General features: G+C 46.3%; 1 protein-coding gene across 2 annotated transcripts; it reads right to left on the bottom strand.

The window, feature by feature from the left end:
* Positions 1-1,810: 1,810 nt before the first annotated feature.
* Positions 1,811-25,406, bottom strand: LOC136610314 (dihydrofolate reductase-like). Of its 2 annotated transcripts, none has more exons than XM_066589544.1 (7): positions 25,322-25,406; positions 11,047-11,161; positions 8,879-8,928; positions 6,851-6,956; positions 6,001-6,127; positions 4,442-4,557; positions 1,811-2,555 (listed from the first exon to the last, which is right to left on the bottom strand). In XM_066589544.1, exons 1-7 carry the CDS (start codon positions 25,398-25,400, stop codon positions 2,468-2,470), a joined length of 681 nt encoding a protein of 226 aa, XP_066445641.1. In that variant the 5' UTR covers positions 25,401-25,406; the 3' UTR covers positions 1,811-2,467. The 2 variants fall into 2 exon arrangements, with proteins under 2 accessions (XP_066445641.1, XP_066445642.1); XM_066589545.1 differs by lacking the exon at positions 25,322-25,406 and adding an exon at positions 17,825-17,896.
* Between the last annotated feature and the right edge of the window lie 631 nt (positions 25,407-26,037).

Here is a 26,037-nt window from a genome sequence, read left to right as displayed (position 1 = left end):
TCAGCAGCGGCAGCTCCCGAACCTTTCAGCACGAGCGGGGAGGTACTCGGATAAGGCACATTACTCGGACGAGTAGTGCCTATCCGAGTACGTTCGCTCATCTCTAGTTATTACCCAAACTTCCCAGAATCTTAAATCTATCAAGGAGAACATCATTTGATCATCAAATCATACACTGCTTGGTAGATTCATGATTCTGAGAAGGCTGGGTGATGGCCAATATGATCACCAGATCCCATAAGGCTGGGCATCCGGCTTTCCCAGATTTCTGAAAGCCAGATCATCAAAATTTGATAGGCCATTCAGAAGTCTGCTAGGTGACCACCCCTTTGGGATCTGGTGGTGATACTGGCTGTCAGCCAGCTTTCCTACTTGTCAGGATGGATCCATGCAACGTGTGCATGATCGCACACATCCAGAAGGCCCAGCCAGGCAGCATCCCATATCTGCATTGTATGGGTGTTGGAGTGGAAATTGTTTCTCAGACCCCTGTGTAATGGTTAGCGCTTGTTGTTGCAAACGGCTCTTGGAAGACTAAAAATTCGAAATGGATCCTGCAGACTGGAAAACTGGTGCTGATTGGAGTACAAGTCCTATAATGGCCAGATCTAGTGCTGTTCCTCATGTACATATACGGCTGTGTATTCTAAAGTCCTCTGACAGTGCAGGTACGCGGAAAAGCTCATTACAGCAGGTGCAGAAAAAATTGTATAGTCCATCCATTCCATTTCTAGTCCAATTTATAAAGGCCGCCTTCACACGGCCATATTTACACTTGAAATGTTTGCGCAGATAATTGAACCTTTTAATTTAACTTAATTTGTTCACAAGCGCATATTTTGCGTGCGCAATTGTCATGCTTTTTTTTTCTGTGCAGGAAAGTGGCAGTCATTTAGGAATTTGACCATTTCAATGGCTGGGGGAAATCGTCGCTTATTTTTAATTTTTTTTTGCGTGCACCAAAAGTACTGTCAAAAACACGGTCGCGTGTGCAAATACGCAATTTTCATTCCACAAATGCGCATATACGCTTTAGCTCCTGTGAAGCCGGTCTTGGAGTGCATTTACATGTAGTGTACTTGTTGCAGATTTTCCAGGACATGATCGCTACGTATTTAGGGCTCCTACTCACTTGCGTTTTTTTAAACGCGCTTGTCAATGGTACTTTCTAATGTTAAAAACGCAACAATTGCAAAGCCCAAACTTGCGATGCGTTTTTAACATTGCCAATGGGACTTTCTAATCGCATTCAGAAAACGCAAGTGGAGAAGAGCCCTTACTTGTGCAAAAAAAGCCAAAATACAAAGGGAATACGTGCTTTTTGATCACGTAAATATGCTGTGTAGAACGCATCCGAAATACAATACCCTCTTGTGAATTAGCCTAAATTGGCATAGAAGCTGAAGGGAAAGTGAAGAGGAAGGAGGGTGATAAGAGCTGGAGGCATATATCTATATTAAACCCCAGTTCAGCACTATGCAGCAATTCCAGCAACCTCATTGGTTGTTTTGGTTTGTGTGGTTCAACCTCATTGGTTGTTTTGGGTTCCCTGATTCCACCTGATTGGTTATTAGTGCCGAACTGGGGTTTAATATAGATATATGCGAGCTGGAGACGTCTGCTAGGAAATAAATGGAGAGGGGAAATTAGAAGAAAAACCAGAACGGTGTCGTCTGCCCAACCGGGAAGGATTATCAGAAAGTTATCTGAAGAAAATGAGGCCGTGTCCTTAAACGGTTAATTTCCAAGCTTTTAAAGCCGTATTACAGGTTTATATATTTTTGTATCCTGACAACAGATTTCACGCAAGTTTGGTTTTCCAATGGATTGTTTTATTTGTCTTAACCGTTCACAATAGAAAAGTAATATCGACTTCATAGAAAGTTAATAAAGTGTCTAGATTGTTGTATGACCTTTACACATCAAGCTCGCGAAGTACCGTTAGGCCCAATGTCCACGGATAGATTTTAATTACACCAATAGGGATGCATTAGCGTCCGCAAAACAATTTAGAGCATGCGTATGTGATTTTTTTATTTTTTTTTTTTTCTTCTCGCGGGAAGAAATCGCAGCATGTTCCATTTTTCTGCGGATTCCCGCAGGACGGCTTCCATTGCAGTCAATGGAAGCCATCCGATCCGCACCACAGCTGTCACTGTGGACGTGCCGCAGATCCGCAAGAAGGCAGGAGATTTTTAAAAAAATATATAAAAATTGCACTGCGCATGTCGCCGGTGCGTCAGGATGCATCCACCGTGCTGAAGAAAGAAGATCCGGCCGGCGCAGAGGAGACCCGCGCTGCATATGGACAAGTAAGAAAATATATTTTCCTGTCCGTGTCCGCGGGCACTGCTAGATTCAGCAGGGGAATCCGTGCGTGCAAGTGGACACGAGGCCTTAATGGTTTACAAAGGATAGGAAAGCGGCTCTGTGTAGTAACTCTAAGCTAGGCAGCGGATATAATTCACTATTTGGGAAATTGATCTTTTTCATAGACTTGAAATATATATTTGACTCCTTTTTCCTCCTGAATCCCAGATGGAAGGCCGGGATATCTGAAATGAAAAGTAAATGCGTTATCAAAGTATAATGCAAAAATGTTCCCAGTCTAAGGCTGGATTCAGACAACCGTATATCGGTTCGGTTTTCACGCCGAGCCGATATACTGTGTCCTCGTCTGCAGGGGAGGATGGAAGAGCCAGGAGCAGGAACTGAGCGCCCGCCTCCTCTCCGCCCCTCTGCACTATTTGCAATGAAAGGAGGTGGGGTGGGTGGGGCGGGACTAAATTACGAGAATTAGCCCTGCCCCCATCCTGCCTCTCCTCAGTGAAAATAGTGCAGGGGGGTAGAGAGGGGGCGGGAGCTCAGAACACTGCTCCTGGCTCTTCCAGCCTCCTCCCCCTGCAGAGAGAGACGACGTATATCGGCTGGGCGTGAAAACCGAGCCGATATACGTTCGTCTGAATCCAGCCTAAAGCTGGCACCATATTAGCCGCTCACATGGCCGAAAACGCCGGTCCGATACTTTTTTGTACTTTGAGGGAAAGGAGAATGCGGCAGAACCGACCCAGAGGCAGCATAGCCTCAATGCCAGTGATCCCACTAGAGTTTGGTAGATTACATAAAAGGTCACAGTCAGGGTGGATTTATACGGGCGAGAAAATCGTGCGAGTTTCGCCTGATGCGAGAGTCAGTTAGAAAAATCTAAAAAAAAAAAAAAAGTTATAAAACCAATGATTTTCACGCTCTATCTTTCTGCAATGTGCGATTTTCTCTCCTGTTCCCCAATAGGAGCCACCTTTTTTATCGCAACGCAACAAACTTGCGATGCAACGCGACTTTAACATTAGAAAGTCCTATCAACTTTTGCGATAAATTGCTCAATCGTATCACGGGGGCGGCTGCAATGCGAGATTATTTAAAAAAAAAAAAAAAAGCATTGCTGACGCCCAAAAATGTGCGAACAAAGACGCGATTTTGTCATGATTTTCTCACGGCAAGATCGTGATCACCTGTGTGAAACTTGCCTTAGGCTGCTTTCACATCTGCAGCGGGAATCCTTTTTTTGCTCTGTTCAGGGAACAGGAAAGGGGAATCCGCTGGCCAAACGGGTCTGTCTTATGACACTGTCTTATACATTGCCTATAATAGGATCCATTTGGTTTCCGCTCAGCTGCCCCGCAAAAATCACTAGTTTTTGTGCAAATGCATTAGGTGCCAAAATATGTAACTTTTTTTCCACCAGAAAACTGCAGTACGTTTTAAGTCCCCTCTAAATACCCTGTTTCCCTGAAAATAAGACATGGCATGATTTTCGAGACTTTTTGAGGATGCAAAATGATTTTTCAGGCTTTTTGAGGATGCTTGAAAAATAAGCCCTTCTCCAAAATTAAGCCCTGCTAACAGTTCATTAAAAAAGTCAATTTAAATAGTGTCCAGGCAGCTATACATGTAAAAAAGTTAAACCATTTTGAACAAAAATTAATATAAGACACTGTCTTATTTTCAGGGAAACACGGTATGTAAGATATTATACACAAGTTGATCCATCTATGAGAATTTGGAAGTTTGTATCAGAAAAAATAGATTTCCGACTGCAATAAAGAATATTAGACATTAAAGGGTTTTTTTCGGGACTACACCGACGATGGCTTCATTCGAAGTAAAGTGAAGTCTTAAACGTTTTTCCACTTTATACATTTTTTGAGTTTTTACAGAAAATGCTGACACTATTTTTTTTGAACAGTCAAAAGTCCCCTTTTCTGGACTTCCTATAAAGGATGAACACAAACTGGATAAATGTTATAAATGTTTTGATCTGGAATTGAATTTAGGATTCCCGGGCGTTTGCGTCTATGGAAGTAAAAGTTGGTGTAACGATTTTGCACTTTATTTGCTTTTTCGAACTCGCTGCTCTGATTTTGAACACTTCTGTACTTACTTCTCTTTTAGTTTGAAGATGTTCTTGTCAAACTCTGGAAAGAAGGTATCACATTCAAAATCTGCCATAATGTCTGTGAAGTAGATGTGGCTACACCAAGGGTGTCTCATCATGTTCTGCCGAGAGAAGCAATAGTATTGAATGGCATAGAAGTCTATGAGAAGCTTCCGTTAAACATATTATTAGGGATGAGTGAGCATACTCGCTAAGGCAAACTACTCGATCAAGTAGTGCCATATTCGAGTATCTGCCCGCTCGTCTCTAAAGATTCGGGGGCCGGCGCGGGTGAGCGGTGAGTTGCGGCAGGGAGCGGGGGGGAGAGAGGGAGAGAGAGATCTCCCCTACGTTCCTCCCAGCTCTCCCCCGCCGCTCCCCGCCCCCTGCTGGCACCCGAATCTTTAGAGACGAGCGGGCAGGTACTCGAATATGCCACTACTCGATCGAGTATAGTCCTTACCGAGTACCTGCCTACTCGCCTGCAAAGATTCGGGTGCCAGCGGGAGTGAGCACTGTGTTGCAGGAGTGAGCAGAAGGTAGTGGGGGGGAGAGTGAGTTCTCCCCCGCCGGCACCTGAATCTTTGCAGGCAAGCAGGCAAGTACTCGGTAAGGACGATACTCGCTCGAGTATCTGTCCCTACTAGAGATGAGCAAGCGTACTCGGATAAGCACTACTCGCTCGAGTAATTGGCTTTATCCGAGTATCGCTGTGCTTGGGTCTAAAGATTTGGGTGCCGGCACGGAGCGGGGAGCTGCAGGGAAGAGCGGGGAGGAACGGAGGTAAGATCTTTCACTCCCTCTCTCCTGCCCGCTCTCCCCTGCTCCCCGCTGCGACTCACCTGTCAGCCGCAGCGGCACCCGAATCTTTAGCCCCGAGCACAGCGATACTCGGATAAAGCCAATTACTCGAGCGAGTAGTGCTTATCCGAGTACGCTCGCTCATCTCTAGTCCCTACCGAGTACACTCGCTCATCTCTAAATTTTACTTATCTTGTACTAATCTTCATGTACAACCTATGTATAACCCAGAACTGTTCTCACATTTCTGTTGGTTGTCATTGGAAACGGTCAACAATTTTGTTACCCCTTATACACCTAACAGCTTAGCTGATCTGTAACGCAGTGTGATGTAAGATGTGCTCTGGTCATCACTATCTAGCATGTCTTATGAGAAGCTTTCCATGTGAATGACTGATAAGGCTGGGTTCACATCTGCTTCGGTGGTCCTATCCAAAAATCCTCTATGAAATAGCACAGCATGCGGCGCTATTTTATACAGGAAAATGCTGCGTAGCGCAACGACAGCCGGACAGACTACGTTATAGCCAATGGGGTGTGTTCAGCATTGTTCGCTCCTATCGAGGCATGGATCTTTTTGTGCAGGGATTCGTTGGCATGGTTTGGAACGATACCCATGCGTCAATGGCCATGTCATGAAAATTGAACTTTGGGGTTGATAGCTGGATTTCCAGCTGTTGCCCAGAGTGTTACTTTACATTTTTTCATCTTTATTGGACAACCGTCATAGTGAGCATTTCCAATCAATGGTCTACTGCACTTACCTTATAACACACCACTCCTCCTAGTACCCAGATCGTTTCTATTTCATCACAGAGAGGAGAACTGGAAACGAGTTTCACAACTTCTTCTTCATCACGGCACATGTAATGAGCATTTTTCGGCAATTCACTAGAAGTTCATAAGAAAACATGGCTGCCGCATGAGTAAGTGATTTACAAAAAGCATGTAAATTACTGAGACCGACATGATATAAAAATTGCATAGTTTGTAGTCAGGGATTTGTATTCTGGAGTTAAAGGAACTCAACCCACATCAATGAATCCAGTTCTATTACATATGTGACCATTAAAACAATGCAGTTGCTCTGTTGATGCATGCAACACTTAAAGGGCCTCTGTCAGACCGCTTGACCGCCATGAACTACACTACGGGTGCACAATGCAGGAACGGGGGATGGGGTGAGTATAAAATATACCGCTCCAGACTCCCTGTTCTCTCACTTTTACATAGTTTATGATGAGCAAAAGGTGCTGACAGAGGCCTTTAACCCTTTCCACTCCACTGTCTGACGTATAAAGACATTCTGATTGAAGGCTGTACAGCTCCGATGTCGGAAGACGTCTGGCAGGGTATTCTTACTGTATATTACTGGCCGCTCTGTTGTCGGGTTCCTCCCCAGCATGTCCCATACTGCAGTACTGGCTCTAGCCAGCAGATAGCGCCATTGTATAATGGCAGAAAGAGAAAGCTCCCTAGGAAACCCTGGATCCCAAATTGGATTGCAAAGGGTTAAATGAACACATTTTTACTCCATCCATGTAAAAAGTTCTATTATTCCTATGAAGTAGAATGCGGCTCATCAGCTACATATACTCATAAACCGCCACATACCGAAGCTGCTTGGTAAGAAGCACAATGACAGCATTTGCCAGAGGTAATAGGTTCTCATCAAAAGCCTCAAACGAGCGTCGGCCCCAAACAATAAGGTTTTTCTTTCCTGTTAAAAAAAAAAAAGTGGAAACTCAATCCTCTTATTTTCTCATGAGCAATTTTCATCCTAAAACAGACCTAGAGCGAGCGAGAAGGGCAACGCAAGTCAGCACAACAAGGCTCCGAACGGGGAATGATTACTGCTGCCATAAGTGGCCGGACAGTTCAGGCCGCCTGCCATTCATATCCTTTACTTGTACAGCACTATATCATGTTCTGGTGCTTTATATCACATGTTCCTGTTATTACTGGGCACTATATAGCGGTATTATTTAGCAGTGTGTGTTATATAGAATTGAATATTATAGCAATATTCTGTCCTTCCTTCCAAAAACAAAAGTCCAATTGGTCCAACCCAAGATTTTCCAATTAGAAGGGCGCACATACCATGGAGGCAGACCATAAGGCCCTTGGAGACTGTACTTCTTCCTAGCTGAGCCCATCCCCTTTGTAATGGGTGTCGGAAACCTGTGTAGGACTCTCTTCTATGAACACCACGACCTGTATGGTAGCCCTTGGATGATTATATTGCAATCCCTAATACATGACTAGGTTAACCCTCTGGCTATGTAACAGCCCCCACAGTCTTCCCTTGTTATCTGTAGCGCCAACTTATTCCACAGCACTTTCAGCTGGGTACTCATTTTTCTGACCTCGGAAGGATGAGTCAACCTTGAGCTGGCTACCTGGGCCACTAGGGATTGAACTTACAACCTTCAGGTTGTGAGTGGGAGCTTGGGACTGTATTTCTGCTGCTTTAACACTCTGCGCCACATGAGGCCATCAACTATCTGTAATTAATAACGACTCTAATTGACTTTGGAACAGCAGCCTGTTGTATTAATACTAAATTATATGTTTAACAAAATACATATGCATATCATTAAGGCCTAGCAGCCACCTCCACTGGCAATACTAAATAACCAGTCCCCCCAGCCACAACTCGCCAATCGGGAGGTGACGAGTACATCAATGGTACTACATACCTCAGTCCCTGTTCCCTGGGACCTGTCCCAATTGGGAACACAATCCAATGGTTCCCCATTCCACAACACTGAATAAAAGAGCCCTGCCAGACCTCCCTACTAACGGCTGTCATGACAATGTATGTTCACCCCTCTAAACAAGGCCTCTCATGGCCATCAAGGTCAAAAAAGGACCGGACAGGTGGGCTGTTAGTGATCCACTGGCAATAATATCATCCTTGCGGCCCCAACCTCTTATCACTTAGGAAAGCTATATCACTTGAAGCGATAGTCCAGGATTGGAAAAACAGGTCTGCTTTTTTTCAAACATAGCGCCACCCTTGTCCCTAGGGTTCTGTGTGGCATTGCAGCTCAGCCCTATTCATTTCAATGGAGCTGAGCTGCAATACCACACACAACCCTAGGGACAAGGGTGGCGCTATGTGTGAAAAAAAGCAGACCTGTTTTTCCAACCCTATACAACCCCTATAACGACTCCCAGCTAACCTTCCTTTTTCTGGTACCTTTTTGCATTCTCTAGGTTAACGCTTCTTGACCTACCTCTAGCCAACCGTCCCAATCTGAACTTGATTTTCTGGGCCTATGGTCCATTCCGTACCCTCTCTTCACAAACAGCAATCTAATATCTATGATAGCCCACCCTACACTCAAGTGCATAGCTATAGGGGGTGCAAGGGTATCAGTCCTATCGTGACTTGGAGCCTCAGGGGGACTAAAGGCCCTTTTACATAAGAAGACACCAATATTATTAACAGCACATGGCAGGTAGGGGGCACTGTTACAGATTTTGCCTTGAAGCGCAGGAGCTTCTTAGTTACGCCTCTGCTCTGCACCTCATTCTGCACCAAGAACTGATGTGCTGTACTAATATTACAATTATTGGGAAGACCCGGGTATTCATAAGCCCATGACTATAAGTATAGAGCACAGCATTATAACTTACCCGGCTGATGTACTTTCGTTATCGTGTCTAATAGGTACTGGAATTCCTTTCTGGATTAAATAGAAAAGAGTTTTCTGGTTACACAGATTTTCCTAAGAGTCCTTGATGTTCAGTATGAGATCAGTTGGACTGATATTTAATTGCACCCTTGCTTCCTCACAATCACTAGTTCTTATATTATATACTCCCCATTACCCTGCTCACCATCCTGTTTTCTCCCATCAGATTCCACATTGTCCTGATAGCTGAAAAGATCATTGGCAATTGCAACCATCATCAACATGGGAAATGTAACGATTATGGCATCTAAGAGTGAGGGGCAGGTTAAAGGGGTTGTTCGGTTATAAACTATTTAACCTATTCTTACTGCAGTGGCCAGGCTTGGCATTGCAGGAACTTGGAATTGGCTTGTGAACTTCCATATTTTGGCAAAAATATTAACAAATACCTTGTATTTAGTTCTGTATTTTTGCAGTAAGAAGTCTGGCTTCAGATGCTGGAGGAGCCTGGGTTGTCAGTGCAGTGTGGCTCACTTTGAGGTGTAGGGCAACCCGACAGGCTGAATCGTATGTGGCGTCATTAATAGGTTGTAAACCTGCGTGGTGCACTACACGCATCAGTGGGATTAGGCACCCTTTGTATGCCTTATGTATGTGCAAGTATAATAGTAGGCAGCCTCCCCCCCCCCCCCCCCCCCCCAATATGTGGTAGGTATTTGAGTGGTTGTTCATCAGTATCTTGCACTTGTGCATTGCTCCCTCTTAAAACAGTCTGCCTCTTTGCATTGTGCTGGGAAGTGGTGTTTGTACCTGCCCTTGTATATCTTTCTATTAGTATATAGATAAATATGGCAGTGATACTTGAGTTGATTTTTCACTTTGCAATGATATGTTCATGATTAAGAACTTGGCTTTTAATACCAAGCCTGACCACTGCCGTAAGAACAGCGCTGTGTGCTTTCTGCAGAAAGCAGCACAGTGCACGAGCGCAGCAGCCTGGCAGACAGCTGATCAGTGGGGTGACGGACACATGTCAATCTACTACTGATGACCTATCCTGAGGATAGGCCATAAATTGTTTACAGCTGGACAACCCCTTAAAGGGCCATAATTAGGAAAACTAGTGCACAAAAAAAGAAGCGTTACCCAAAATAGCTAAATTGATAACTTTATTTTTGCACTGGTTTCCTAGCTGTCGGGGCATGCTACGATAGGAGTCATAGCTTTCCAACAGCCAGATAACAGTGTACTGGCCCAGAGTTAACGGGGCCCCTCCATAAGTGTGAATGCCTTTATCTTGTGCCTACGTGTTATCAGTGATATGATGTGTATTGCACCTCTGCAGCACTGAGTAGGTTAACGTCTGTGTTATGTCTGAAAAATCTATCATGTTGTATGTCATGTGATCATGCTTTGTATATATGTTTGTGCAAGGTGTCTGGAAGTAAGTTCTGTTCCGGACTTGCAAGAGAGAGGACAGGAAAGTGCTGTTCTACGAGTGGGCCACACAGACACCATCTGCTGTGTGTGATCCAGAATGAAAGAGGCTGAAAGGTATCTACCAGCCTACCCTAGGTCTGCTTTACCCAGGAGATGCGAGTGTTGTCCCTAGACATTGAGAGAAAAGGAACCGCCATGCAGTGTGTAGTGCCTGTCTCCCAAATGTGAGCTTGGCCGGGTACAGAATCCCGTAGATAACATGGCCTGTGGACTCGTCTGTCAGCCCGTGAATCCTCCCTGTCACACTACTTTGCATTTTTGCACCATTTTTCCTGCTGGCGTGTATATTACTGTTGGACTAATATGTTCAAGTAAAGGAGCACTGCTGACCATTCCCGGCTTTGCTTTACATGTTTCCCCGTGTGTGGACTACTTATTTTCCTACCATCTGAATTCACCACAGAGGAAGGAACCATGGCGTCACGAGTGACAAAAGACATTCAGGTGAACCACCACTTGGATTACCCCCATGAATCTCCCCCAGCAGTAACTTGGACAGGTCCCGTGTTGCCCCCAGGGAAGGAGATGGCAGAGCCCCGTGACAAGGCCTCAATCTACCCCGCTATCTCCTCGGCTGTGGGTTCCTCCTCTGATGCTGCAACAACAGTTTGGAGACCGCTGCCATATAATATAGCTTTCTAACAAGGTGACATGTACAGTACTACTTACGGTAGATTCCATGGTAAGTGCCCTTTCCATCCGATTCCCATATTGTTACAAGCAGCAGCAATCAGCTTTATGGGCTTGGGGATAATCTGCGAGTTTCCTTCAGACATAGTGATAACTGAATAGACACACAGAGGAATTTGTAATTAGACTCAACATTAAATAAAGTAATTTGACAGATTAACAAAACATCAGGAAATAATGATGCATAGCCTAACGAAGTTTGTCATAGTCATAAATCAGCTTATAAGAAACTGCAGGACAGGAGAGATAAGGGATGAAAACTCAAAGAAGTCGCCCACCGGTCACTTAGTTTCGAAACGAAGCAACTAGTGACTACTGAGCAACTATTGGTCAAAACGGGTCATTGAGTGCTTTTCCAGCCAATGTCAATGTAACTTCAGACTGCAGTGTCTATATACAGTGATAGGTAGAAGCTGCAGATGGCAAACAATGCAATATTTTTTTTATTACACTCTATTGCAAAAATGATTGTCAGACCCAAATACATACATAGCCGAATGAAACTAAACTGCAAGATCAGACACGGCATCTGAACACAGCCCCTTTAATATGGTGATCATGCAGGTCCCACCCAACCCACACATGGATGGTATACCCATGGCATATGACGTCAATGCAGAAAGCATTACAAGCAGATTACGGAAATATAACTGTGTGGATAATTCTTCATGCGGTGTAAGGATATATACAGGATTGCATCCACATGTGCTACAAGAACAGTAGTGCTGTGTAAGTCTATGGCCTTAAGCACCAGACACACAGAGCCACATAAATTATAGTCAGAGTGCCTGCTAATCGCTGTTCTTCCACCATTCAGATAACCCGGGAGAGCTGCGGTGCGGTTACCAAACAAATGCAGCATCAGGCTGTGAGCAAGAATGACATAGTGTTCTATAGAAATCCACGTAGCAGAGCTGAATGCGTCACCAACTCTTCGCTTCATTGTCTTTGAATTACAAATGTAAAATTTGATATAATGTAATAGAATAATCTGCCGTCCTACGTGAAACCCAGAACGGAATCTGTTACAGTAACATAGTATGTAATGCCGAAAAAGTCACATGTCCATCCAGTTCAGCTATCATCCCTCAATGTTGATCCAGAGAAAAGCAAAGAAAACCAATAAGGTAGAAGCCAATGTTCTCCATTTAAGGGTAAAATTTCCTTCCTGACTCCAATCTGGCAAATCGGAATAATCCCCGGATCACCGACCGTTCTGTAGTAATCAGTGATTATAATATATAATATTGTATCACTCAAGGAGGGCGTCCAGGCCCGTCTTATACTCTTTTATCGAGTTTGCCATCACCACGTCCTCAGGCAGAGAGTTCCACAGTCTCACTGCTCTTACAGTAAAGAACCCGCTTCTATGTTGGTGTAGAAGACTTCTTTCCTCTAGATGTAGAGGGTGCCCCTTGTTACAGTCACAGTCCTGGGTATAAATAGATGATGGCAGAGATCTCTGTATTGTCCCCTGATATATTTATACATAGTTATTAGGTCGCCCCTCAGCCGTCTTTTTTCTAAATTAAATAACCCCAATTTTGATAACCTCTCTGGGTATTGTAGTCCGCCCATTCCGTTTATTACTTTAGTTGTCCGCCTTTGTACCTGCTCAAGGTCTGATATGTCCTTCTTCTTCCCAAAACTGTCTGGTGGTTTGACCAGTGACTTGTAAAGAGGAAGAACAATGTTCTCATCATGCACCCCTAGTCCTCTTTTGATGCACCCCATAATCCTATTTGCCTTGTCAGCAGCTGCCTGACGCTGGTTACTCCAGTTAAGCTTACAGCTAACTAAAATCTCCAAGTGCTTTTCCATGTCAGTGTTACCCAGTGGTTTCCCATTGAGGGCTCTTTCCCACGAGTGTATATCGACCAGCGTTTTCACGGCCGGCCAATATATGCTATCATCTGGGGCATAAAGGCTTGTGAATGGGCGCACAAATCTAACGTTTGTGCGCCCGTTCACACGGCATGGGCCCTGGTACATATGCGCCGAGGTCACCATGCCGTCGCCCTTTCCCTTTCCCTTCCCTCCCCATCGCAGGCTCACCTCTGCTCTCCTCCCCGCTCGTTCTTTGCAATGGGAGGGGCGGGGCCGGAGCTAAGTGCCATCCCGTCCGGCCTCCTCCCATTGATGGCTATGGACAAGGGGCGAGGAGAGAGTGGGAGCTTAGCTCCACCCACGCCTCGCCCCTTGTCCACAGCCAGCAACGGGAGGAGGAGGGATGGGATGGCACTTAGCTCCGCCCCCTCCCATTGCAAAGAACAAGTGGGGAGGAGAGCAGAGGTGAGCCTGCAATGGGGGGAGGCGAGCAGAGGGAGGGAGTTTAGCAGCCACGCTAAACGACGTTCCAGGACTATCTTTTGGGCCCGCCATAAAAACGCCTGGCGTTATATTGGCCCGGCTGGGCGCTTTTAGGCCTCAGGAATATGGCCATGTGATCTGATGCATTGGAATCCAAAGCATCAGTTCACAGCGTATATCAGCCAGCCATGAAAACGGCCAGCCGATATACGCTCGTGGGGAAGAGCCCTGAGTGTGTAATGGTGGCATGTATTTCCCTGCCCATGTGCAGAACCTTACATTTATGAGTGTTAAATGTCATTTGTCACTTTTCTGTCTAAACCCTCAAGTTATCCAGATCCATTTGTAACCACTTTCTGTCCTCTTGTGTTAATATCTTTACATAGTTTTGTATAATCTGCAAATATTGCTATTGTACTGCCCAATCCAGGTTATTAATATATTAAAAAGAATAGGGCCCAATACTGCCCCCTGTGGTAGACCACTAGTAATGGTGACCCCTCCAATACTGTCCCCTGTGGTAGACCACTAGTAATGGGGACCCCTCCAATACTGCCCCCTGTGGTACCCCACTAGTAATGGTGACGCTCCAATACTGCCCCCTGTGTTAGCCCACTAGTAACAGTGACCCCTCCAATACTGCCCCTGTGGTACCCCACTAGTAATGGTGACGCCTCCAATACTGTCCCCTGTGGTAGACCACTAGTAATGGGGACCCCTCCAATACTGCCCCTGTGGTACCCCACTAGTATAGGTGACCCCTCCAATACTGCCCCCTGTGGTAGACCACTAGTAATGGGGTCCCCTCCAATACTGCCCCCTATGGTAGACCACTAGTAACGGTGACCCAATCAGAGTATATACCATTAATAACCCCCCTCTGCTTCCTATCACTGAGGCCGTTACTTACCCTCTTACACACATTCTGCCCAGACCAAGCATTCTCATTTTATAAACCAATCTTTTATGCGGCACAGAATAAAACACTTTGGAAAAGTCCAGATATACAAGATCAAGTTAGGATGTCTTTAAAGATTTCCCATTTTTTGTCTGTACTCTAATTTTTGATTACACTGTGCCAGTCAAAAAGGTTAAGGGCATCTCTGAGCTGGTCAAACTTTGTCTTCCTAAAGTTCAGTATTTTTGTAGCTCCCCTATAAAACTCTGTCTTGAATGACAAGTGGAAATATATTATGGTCACTATTTCCCAGCCCCCCCCCCCAACCTGCACCCCTATTATTCTGTCAGGTCTGTTAGTTAATATTAAGTCCAAAATGGCCGTCCCTCTAGTCGGGTCCTGTACAAGTCGGGTAAGGTAATTATCTTTAAACAGAAAGTTGCTAGCTCTATGAGATCCACAGGTTTCAGCTTCCCAGCTTGTATCTAGATAACTAAAGTCCCCTATAATAATTACCTCATTGTGATTTGCTGCTTCATCTCTTTGCCTCACTAATAGATTTTCCATGCCTTCTGTTATATTTGGTGGTCTGTAGAAACCCCCTATGAGGATTTTATTGGTTATTCCCTCCATGTATTTCCACCCATAGAGACTCCACATGTTCATCTGCCTCCCACATATCTTCCCATTATTTAACTCTATTTAACCCCTTAGCACCGAAGCTGGTTATCGCCTTAACAAACAACTCATTTTTCACTTTTTTTCATTATCGTATTCCATTTTTCTAGAGATAAAAGGAGGAGTTTTAATGTTTTACTCTTTCTTTAACTTTTTATTTTTGTCCCACTAAGGGACCTCAACGTCATTACCTTTGATCATTCTTATAATACATTGTGATATTTTGGTATTACAGTGTATTATATGGCCATAGGTTACCTTATGTGGCACACCTGTAGGCTACCTTCAAGCCTCTAGTTGTGATAGCAATCCACTAGGACCCTTTGATCATCAGAATTCCAATAGGTAACAGAGGGAGCCCCCTCCTTCTGTTAGCCTTTTATGTGCCACGGTCATATAGAGTCCGCCACTACGGTAGGTGCCAAGATGTCATAAGACAGCAAAGCGCTTGCTCCCCCTGACACAGGAAGCCTACGCCACGCTTCTGATGCTGTAAAAAAGGTGCATGCATCAAAATAGGGCCCTTTAACTATCCTTAGGATAGCTAAATAAAATCAGACCAGTGGGGGTATGACTCCCAGCACCCTCGTTGAACAAGGGGATTGAGGCTGGATTTACGCAGCTGAAGTCTCGCGGCTTTTGAAGCAGCTTATTCCGCTGCGGTCATATCTCCCCCATAGAGAGAAGAGAGCCCGCAGTGGAAACAGCGATACAATTGCCATACTATGGCTTTGATTTCCGCGCGGCATGTCAGTTCCTGCGCAGCTTGGCCGCTGTAAATCTCGCCCACTGTGCTGCTAAGTCTCGGGTTTAAGATTGCAAGGGGAGTTTTCATGTGGAAAGTCCGCACAGGAATTCTGCGACAATTCCGCGTTTTGTGAACCCAGCCTGAAGGGGCCTTCATTATTGACCAGGCACAATGCCATATACCTTGTAGTGGCTGTTCCTGGTACTGCAGTTCATTCATACTCAGCAGTTGTAGTATAAGGTCGGCTTCACACAGACGTATTTGTGCGCACAATATGCAGTGAATAGAACCCATTGATTTTGCGCATTTTCGGCCGCTCAAAATGTGTGCACAATACACAAGGAGATGCATGAAACACTGCATCCTTAGGGAGAACAGCGAGTGAGGAGACTTAAAAGGCCATTCATGCTCCTCTGGGTAATATGCAAATAAGGGAAATGGAACAATGCTTCTGCAGCGCCACCTATTGGAAGGCAGCATTTCTTAGTCAATGTTAGACTCTTTATACAAGCCTTGTAACAATGACTGGGAATTTTTTCAAGGCTTGTATAAAGAGTGTGACATTGACTTAAAGGAATGCTGCCTTCCAATAGGTGGCGCTGCGGAGGTATTGTTCCATCTCCCTTATTTACACTGTGTAATTGCACATCTGGTACTAATTAGCCATTTCAATTATTGTGCTTGCTTACCGCGTGCAAATGAACATACCCTGCGGGCAGAAAAAGTACGGTGAGAAATGCCAATACGCACGCACTAGTTCATAGTGCAAAAACGTTGCGCTAAGGTGTGTGCAATTGCGCTTACGCTCATGAGAAGCCGCCCTAAGGCAGAGCCGTGGCTCTTTCAATCAGCTGATTATGGGTTTTCCGGGAATTGAACCCCCACCAATCTGATGTTAATGGGCTTGTCCCATTTTGGGATTTCACCCTGAGCTGTCCCAAAGTAATGGCAGAGGTGGTAGCACATGGTTACCTCAACGGGCACTACCGGAGGTAGCCAAGCGCTTAAACTTGACAATCTTCAGCGGACCCATTGAAGTGAATAGAGCAGTAACACGGCTGAATGGCTATCGCTGTAAAAACGTCAGGACTAATCGGGGGTGATATCATGTGATTGTAGGGGCCCCAGTGGTCGGACCCCCACCAATCAGCAGGGTAGAGGATAACTTACAGAGATGGGAATACCCCTTTAATAACCTGTCCTAAGAATCTGTACCCAATGCCAATGTCTCCGTAGCCCACTTTAATATAGCGCAGTAGATTCACCTTCTGCAGTCCTATGTAAGACCATAGATAAACCATTACGACATCAGGATTATGTATGCCAGTAGCCTATAATAGTAGTAGTACCGAATTTATCATATAACGTTTAAGAGCCGCACTGTATTTGCATCATACATATATGACATAATATAATACAGTAAGTTTACCTTTTGCAGTCCCATGTAAAACAAGATCGCTAATATTAAGATGAGATGTAACATACAAATAAGCAGAACCGAATTTATCATTTTACTCTTTGGCTCTACATTTTGTTTGCATCATACTATACACAGTACCTGAGCTTAACCAACTTACTTTGGTTCAGTAGGCTTACCTCCTGCAGTCCTATGTAAGGTTTCAGATAACACACAGTAATATCTGGATGATGAGCTATGCCAGTAACATACTAATGTAGCAGAACTAAATTGGCCGTATGACTTTTTAGAACTCCATTTTGTGGCACCATATGTATCTAAGTTAATATATACACTAGATTAACCTTTTGCAGTCCTATGTAAGACAACAGATAACACGCAGTAATATCAAGAAATGAGAAGTCAGTAAAATACAGATGTAACAGAACTGAATCTTTGATAGAACTGCTATATCATATATATCCAAGTTAGGAACAATACGTAGGGCCTCATTGTAGTAGGAGTAAGAAGTGTGCCAAGTGGCAAACTCAACTCTGCTACATCTGTATACACTTTGCATCCTCATAAATGACAGCTTGGCCTGTCTGCTTGAGATGACAGCATCCCTCTAGCAATGGATGTCAGTGCAGGTTACAGAGGCAAAGCTCTAGGTAATGCTGGAGACATCCTATAGAGTTCTGCAATCAGTAGATGCCGCAAGTCTTACCTACAGCAAGAAGCTCCCCCTATACAAAGCTGTATGTGATGCCGAGTGCCAGGGGTTGGGAAGAGAATGGCAGCAGATGCAGAACAGGACAGGGATGGATATAAAGGCCGGAGGTGGAGTCTCACTTCCCTCATTCACAAAAGAGCCTTTTTTTCACGCTTGTATGCAGGAAACAGCTGACCCCTAAATTGCAAGGATTGCAGTAATTCTACTCATTCTACCTGATCGACCATTCTGCAGTTTATTGTACACCTCTACCCATTGTAACATGTAACATCTGCCTGTCCGCCCAGAACTGGAGAGCCGCTGCGCCGATTCTCATTGCCGTAAATATACAGTCATTGTCAAAAACAATCCTCAACTAGAAAAAGTGGTCAGATGGAATGTAACTTTATCTGTGTGATTGTAACATTGATATAAGTAACTGATTACAATATCAGGGCAAAACGAGAATTTATTGCGGAAAACTGACCCCCTCTAGTGAGGCTCTAGTACCCTGTTGTACCGCCTCCAGCTTGGATACAAGATGTGATATGGCGGACATGGATGCTCTAGTACCCTGTTGTACCGCCTCCAGCTTGGATACAAGATGTGATATGGCGGACATGGATGCTCTAGTACCCTGTTGTACCGCCTCCAGCTTGGATACAAGATGTGATATGGCGGACATGGATGCTCTAGTACCCTGTTGTACCGCCTCCAGCTTGGATACAAGATGTGATACGGGCAGGCATGGAGGCTCTAGTACTGTGTTGTACCACCTCTAGTTTGGATACAAGACGTAATATGGGGGGTATGGAGGCTCTAGTACCTAGTTGCACCACCTCTAGCTTAGCTTGGATACAAGATGTGATATAGGCGGGCAAGGAGGCTCTATCAGCCTGTTGTACCGCCTCTAGTTTGGATACAAGATGTGATACAGATGGGCATGGAGGTTCTAGTACCTTGTTGTACCACCTCTAGCTTAGATACAAGATGTGATACTGGCGGGCATGGAGGCTCTAGTACCATGTTGTACCACCTCTAGCTTGGATACAAGATGTGATACGGGGGGCATGGAGGCTCTAGTAGCCTCTTGTACCACCTCTAGCTTGGATAGAAGATGTGATACAGGTGGGCATGGACGCTCTAGTACCCTGTTGGGCCATCTCTAGCTTGGATACAAGCTGTGATACGGGTGGGCATGAAGGCTCTAGTACCCTGTTTTACCACCTCTAGCTTGGATACAAGATGTGATACAGGCAGGCATGGAGGCTCTAGTACTGTGTTGTACCACCTCTAGTTTGGATACAAGATGTAATATGGGGGGTATGGAGGCTCTAGTACCTAGTTGCACCACCTCTAGCTTAGCTTGGATACAAGATGTGATATAGGCGGGCAAGGAGGCTCTATCACCCTGTTGTACCGCCTCTAGCTTGGATACAAGATGTGATACAGATGGGCATGGAGGTTCTAGTACCTTGTTGTACCACCTCTAGCTTAGATACAAGATGTGATACAGGCAGGCATGGAGGCTCTAGTACCCTGTTGTACCGCCTCTAGCTTAGATACAAGATGTGATACTGGCGGGCATGGAGGCTCTAGTACCATGTTGTACCACCTCTAGCTTGGATACAAGATGTGATACGGGGGGGCCTGGAGGCTCTAGTACCCTGTTGTACTGCCTCTAGCTTGGATACAAGATGTGATACCGGCAGGCATGGGGGTTCCAGTATCCTTGTCTAGCAGCTGATTTCATACTATGCGGCACTCTCCTCACCTCCTCCGAATGCTTCCTGCTGTCAGCGCTGCCCGGCTTCTGGTTCCCAGCGCTGTGTAGTGGCCTCACCTGACCAGGCCATTGAGAACCAGAAGCTGGGGAATGCTGAAAGCGGGAAGCCTGTGGAGGAGGTGAGGGAAGCACCACATAGTATGAAATCAGCTGCGGATACACAGCTGATTTCCAGTAAAAATTCGCACCAATGATGCAGATTTTGACTGTTATTTGGATGTGGAAATGCTGCATGATTTGCTGTGGACATTCCGCAACATTTCTGCCACGTGTAAACGTCAGCCAAAAGTATGCTGCCATTTACAGAGTGGTCTCAGTAGTAATAGTGTCCCCTATATCAGCCCCAGTAGTAATAGTGACCTCTCCCCCACAATGGCCTCAGTAGTAACGGTGACCCCTATATCAGTCCCAGTAGTAATAGTGAACCCCCACAGTGGCCTCAGTAGTAACAGTGACCCCCCCCACAGTGGCCCCAGTAGTAATAGTGACCCCATATATCAGCCCCAGTACTAATAGTGACTCTCACAGTGGCCTCAGTAGTAATAGTGAGCCCCAAGGTGTCTTCAGTAGTAATAATGTCACCTATATTGGCCTCAGTAGTAATACTGTCCCCTGTATTGGTCTCAGTAGTAATAGTGACCCCCACAGTGACCCCAGTAGTAATAGTGACCCCTACAGTGGCCTCAGTAGTAATAGTGATCCCTATATTGGCCCCAGTAGTAATAGTGACCCCCACAGTGGCCTCAGTAGTAATAGTGACCCCTATATTGGCCTTATTAGTAATAGGGACACCCATATTGGCCTCAGTAGTAATACTATTACTACTGGGGTTGATATAGGGGACACTATTACTAAGCATGTACCCTATATTGACCCCAGTAGTAACAGCAACCCGCACAGTAGCCCCAGTAGTAATAGAGTTTCCCCTGAAACCAATATATTCACCCTTTTCTTCGTCTTCAGAGCGCCGCTGCTCCTTCGCTCAGCGCTGCTGTGGGCGGAAATGTGTGCAACCATACTTATCCTCCCCTCCACTCTCCTCCTACAGAACCAAGGGGGAGAAACCAGGGGAGAATAATTCGGTTGCACACACTAAGGTCAGTCTGTGCATCCCGCAGCAGCATCACTGAATGATTACCAGACAGGGAGCTGTAGCACCCCAGCTGGTAATCATCTTCATGGTGACGCCGCATCCCAAAAGTGGGACAAAAGTGGCAAAGACATCCCGAAAGCGGGACAAATGGCTGTACCGATTGGGAGCTTGTGGAAAGCGGGACACAGAGTCCCAAAGCAGGACTGTCCACCTAAATCAGGACGTCTGGTCACCTTACTAAAGATTGTAGATAACGTGAGGGTGCCCTTTGCACTTCCCTTCAACTGCAGATAAAACATAACTTGCCTGAACATTCTTTAGATACTACCAGCTAAGACATGTAATCAGGGCCCAGTCCCAGGGCCTATCCATACCAGTGTCCCTGTCACGGTTGGACGGCCTTTCGCAGATGTGTAACCGCATGAAGCCACTGTCTAGTTTCTATGCCTAGGTAATACAGCATCTAGCCCCGATGAAGAAGAGGGTCACCCGGAAGTGGGTCACTGATATTCCCGATCTGTTATCGGGGGAGGATGGGGACATACTAGTAAGTTCTGGCCCCCCTCTGATTAGCACTAGGGACAGACTTTTTCAGGTCAAGTTCTTGCATCAGATATATTACACTCCCTCCAGACTGCACGTTATGGGTTTGCTTCCCTCGGCGACTTGCCCACGTTGCTTAATAGCTGATGGGACCATTATGCATATGCATAGCTTCTTACACTGCGCCATCAACAGGATGTAAGTTTATGTCCTGTTACGTTAAAGGGGTGGTCTCGCGAAACCAAGTGGGGTTATACACTTCCGTATGGCCATATTAATGCACTTTGTAATATACATCGTGCATTAAATATGAGCCATACAGAAGTTATTCTACTTACCTGCTCCGTTGCTAGCGTCCTCATCTCCATGGTTCCGTCTAAATTCGCTGGCAGCTTGCTTTTTTAGACGCGCTTGCGCAGTCCGGTCTTCTCCTTTCAGCACGAGCCGCTTCAGTGTGCTCCCCGCTACAGCTCTTCTGCGCATGCGCAGACGAGCTGTCACTGCTCGGGAGCGCGCTGGAGCGGCCATTCTGTACCTTCCTCTGTTAGAGGAAGGTGCATAGCTGCCGAGCTGTCCGGAGAAGCCGCCCAGCTGTCCCGCCGTCCAGCTGTCCTGGTAAGTGATGGGCCGGGGGGGCTGCCGCTGCGCCGGGCTGCGCCGGGGGGGGGGCTGCCGCTGCGATGGGGGGGCTGTCGCTGCGATGGGGGGGGGCTGTCGCTGCGCCGGGGGAACTGGCGCTGCGATGGGGGGGGCTGTCGCTGCGCCGGGGGAACTAGCGCTGGGTCGGGGGGGGCTGTCGCTGGGCCGGGGGGGCTGTCGCTGCGCCGGGGGAACTAGCGCTGGGCCGGGGGGGGGGCTGTCGCTGGGCCGGGGGGGGGCTGTCGCTGCGCCGGGGGAACTAGCGCTGGGCCGGGGGGGGCTGTCGCTGCGCCGGGGGAACTAGCGCTGGGCCGGGGGGGGGGCTGTCGCTGGGCCGGGGGGGCTGCCGCTGTGATGGGGGGGGGGCTGCGCCGGTTACCTTCTGCCTGGCGGTGGGTGACAGGTCGGCCGTGTTCACTCCAGGGGTCCGGTCGGCGGCTGCGGGGCGTCTGGTTGCCATGGAGACACAGCTGGTAGCGTCTCGGGAGCGCGCACGTCGGGCTACAGCAAGCGATGCGAAAAGAGCCGGCGGCCATCTTGGGAAAAAGTTTTATAAGTTGCTGGAACGGTAAGTAGAAACCAGCTAGGAAAGTCATTTACAGGGGTAATTAGTAATGTATGTTTAATTAGGGGGACTGAGCAAAAAAAAAAAATTCACTGCTTCCTCGAGACATCTCCTTTAAGTACCCCTTCTAGGATGTAAAACTTATGTCGTGTACCGTTAAGGGGTTAAATGTTATGGTGATAATGTAATGGCCCAGAGTTAATGGGGCCCCTCCATAAGGGAGGCTCATAAAGTCCAAGATCCCCATTTGGCCAGCGAATTATGCAATACAGTCCTGGTGTCGATCTTTAGATGAGCACCTCTGCCTAAGAGCAAGGCTGGGCAGAGAAACTCCTACTTTTTCCTTCCTTGGCCCCGGTGATCCAATTGCACCCTCACCTGCTACAGCAATAGGTACAGCAGGCCTTTTACTTTGGGCCTTCTGGCGTCTCCCCAGCATGGGGACATGGCCAGACTCCCAGTCTCTAACGTAGCCTCTTAGTCCTTGTCTGCTGCGCCAGATCTCTGGGTTGCTTTGTGGCTACTCTGCACCTTCTCTTAAGTGGCGGCTGGCCTCTACCACTTCAGCTGCCCTTCTTCTTAAGCTGCATCCCTGCATGTCCTCCACCACTTTAGGTTCTGCTTCTCCTTGTAATGCTGCTGCATCACTTATGGTGCAGTTCCGGGTCTTTTATATGTGCCTGCTTCTCATCCAAAACCTTCTATTCAATAATATGGGGCCCAGATCTTCTATTTGCATCATTCTGCTTGCAGAGTCTCCTCTTACCCTGCCCACAGCGCCTTCTCCCCTCTCACCTGCCTGTCCGCGTCATAACCAGGAGGTGGAGCCTTGTCCCAGCGACCACCTCGGTTGCTAAAGCAGCCACTGTCACTGCAGTAAAGTGTAGCTGGATAGACGTGCACCTTCACCTCCTTACATGTAGACGGATGCACTAAAACACAATGAGAACTTTTGTGGCCGGCGTTGTTATGAATGGGCATTGTAGGTGGTACTTTTTGAAGGCAAAAATCTTTTCTTAGTAAACCCGAAATTAACAAAATGTTTTCACCTCATTTCTCATCAAAGTTAGATTCTGCAGCAGTGGAGATATATATCGGATGTCATCTTGAAGATTCTTAGAAGTTGTATTGGATGCCTTATTCTCTCCTTTGTACTAAACTAGCTGTGCTGCAGCTATGCCAGCTTTAAAATGGACTTTAATGAAAAGTAGCTGTGTAGCTGCATTTCCAGTTTCGCTCGTGTTACATAGTCTCCTTATATACCACTTTTTTTTCCCATCCAAGGTGAGACGATAAAGGTTACTTTTAGCGTATATCTATGAGCACACCATATAAAGTGTGCGAGTAAGAATGGTGGTAATCCCGGAGTTCGATAAGCTAAACTTGGTCGCGTTGGATGAGAGTAGATCGCAAAGAGGGTTCAGTTTCCCTTAAAATAACATGGCATGCTTTATCACTAGAGAGACAAGTTTGCCTCTCCGCACAAGATTCTGATGAGCATGGAGGGGTGTGCCTTTCTCAGCAGTAAGGCCTCGGTCACACGGGTGTTTTTTCATGCAATTTGCGGATCGCATAACGGATGCGCATCCGCAAATCGCGTGACCGAGGCCGATGATTCGCCGAAAAATCTGCACCTAGCAGCGTTTTCAGCGAAAGGGCCCGATCAAACGAGCGCTGCCCGCTATCCTCTGCCACAGCTGTGGCACAGCTGTGGCAGAGGAGAATGATGTTCGCCCATTAAATTCAATGGAGCCGACAATACAGCCGGCTCCATTGAGAGCAATGGGCTGCCGGCAAGCTCTCAGCTGTCATTCAATAGCTGAGAGCTGCCTCTGATTGGTCCCTGTGCTCAGCCAATCAGAGGCAGCACTCACTCACCCATTCATGAATGCATGAATGGGTGAGTAAGAGCTGCCTCTGATTGGCTGAGGGCTGTGACCAATCAGAGGCAGCCCATTCATCAGGTGGGGATTTTAAATCCCCGCCTGCTGAAAACTACAGAAAGCAGTTCAGGAGAACTGCCTGCCGGACACGGCTGAACACCGGCTGCAGCAAAAAGGTGAGTTTACTTTTTTTTTAAATGTTTACACATTTTCAGGGAAGGGCTTATATTTTAAGCCCTTCCCCGAAAATTCATACAGCGCTTGCCGGCAGCCCATTGCTTTCAATGCAGCCGGCTGTATTGCCGGCTCTATTGAATTCAATGGGCGAACATCGTTCTTCTCTGCCACAGCTGTTACAGCTGTGGAAGAGGAGAACGATCTTTATAGTATACGTTCTCAATGGGGTCGGCGCTGCTGCTGTCTGCCCCATTGAGCACATATATAGAACACCGATTTGCGCAGAATGCAGATAGGCGCGTTCTGTGAATCGTTGTGTCCTATAATTTATCGCACATCCACATAAAAAACGGACATGTGACCGATCCCATTGTGATGCATTGGGTCTATATATCTGCAGATCGCAAGCGCCTCTGCAAATCGGACCAAAAAACGTCCGTGTGACCGAGGCCTAAGATGGAAGTCCCTTCATTCAGAAGATGCTGTGCAGTATGTTACATTTGTTCCCCTGAGATAAGTGACACCAGAAGCACCGCTTATCTCCCTCTCTTATACAAATAACTTGCATTGGCAAAAACAGATTCCCCAGTAACAACTAACATTATGTCCAGCATTACTCGCTCATGACCCATTTGCATTCAAAGTTGAAGAGGCTTTTAGATGAAAATTGGCATAACGGAACATCAAGCTCCCATAATTACTTTCTTGGGACCAACAAAGGTTCCATATCCCAACTAGACAAGTGTTACAACTTTTAGACACTGCTTCAGCTCAATCTCCTACTATACAGATCAGCCCCACAGCACATGGGTGTCATCGGACTTACCTCTGGGTATGGTTGAATTTTGCCAGCAGTGAGAGGTGTAATTTACAATGATTTCCCCTTTATCTCTATTCACTCCCATATTACATCTACAGCACTGACAAAGGACAGGCAGAAACGTTCACTCAGCTACAGTTACGCAACACAATCTGCCATACATAGATAATGATTAACAGAGCATATGTGAGAATGGAAGCCGAATAAAGCAAATTCCAAATGTGGCTGCCTTCAGTGCATATGTTTCTGCTTAGAAAACAACTGATCGGCTGTAATCTGTGGGGAAACTTAGAAACAACTGTTCAATTCCCCTGTAGCTCCCCCCATAGGAGAAATGTAATATAACATGGAGTCCATCACAGGGTTGGGAGTCACCTGATTCTTTCCGGTTCTGCAGCTTCGGTTGTTAAAGCGGCACTAACTTTTCAGATAACGTATACTCATCTGTTGGCTTGTATAAATCTCATCATTTCTGTAATTTACTTGCATTAAACATTTTGTTTCTTTACCACAGTTTGAAGTGGTTGCCACTAGGGGTCTCCCTTCCAGCTTTTCTGTAATCGACTCGCTAGATACAGAGCTTCTATAGTAATAAAGACACAGGGATGCTTCCATAGCAACAAGTGGCTATCTTCACATGTGGTTGTCATGCACTCACAGGCTGCAGGCCGACAGATCTGCAGACACTGTGATAACAACCTCCACAATCTCTGTCTCTCCCG

Source organism: Eleutherodactylus coqui, chromosome 2, assembly GCF_035609145.1.
Source record: "Eleutherodactylus coqui strain aEleCoq1 chromosome 2, aEleCoq1.hap1, whole genome shotgun sequence".
Lineage (NCBI taxonomy): Eukaryota > Metazoa > Chordata > Amphibia > Anura > Eleutherodactylidae > Eleutherodactylus > Eleutherodactylus coqui.
This window is presented reverse-complemented; position numbering and strand designations above follow the sequence as displayed.

What these genes read in the sequence shown, in the direction of transcription:
- LOC136610314 (XM_066589544.1), bottom strand. Translation starts at nt 25,400, where the DNA reads ATGGGAGTGAATAGAGATAAAGGGGAAATCATTGTAAATTACACCTCT. An exon ending in AACGAAAGTACATCAGCCGG is followed by an intron (nt 6,957 to 8,878) that starts GTAAGTTATAAT and finishes TTTTTTTAACAG; the next exon opens with GAAAGAAAAACCTTATTGTT. An exon ending in CTTCTTACCAAGCAGCTTCG is followed by an intron (nt 6,128 to 6,850) that starts GTATGTGGCGGT and finishes ATGAACTTCTAG; the next exon opens with TGAATTGCCGAAAAATGCTC.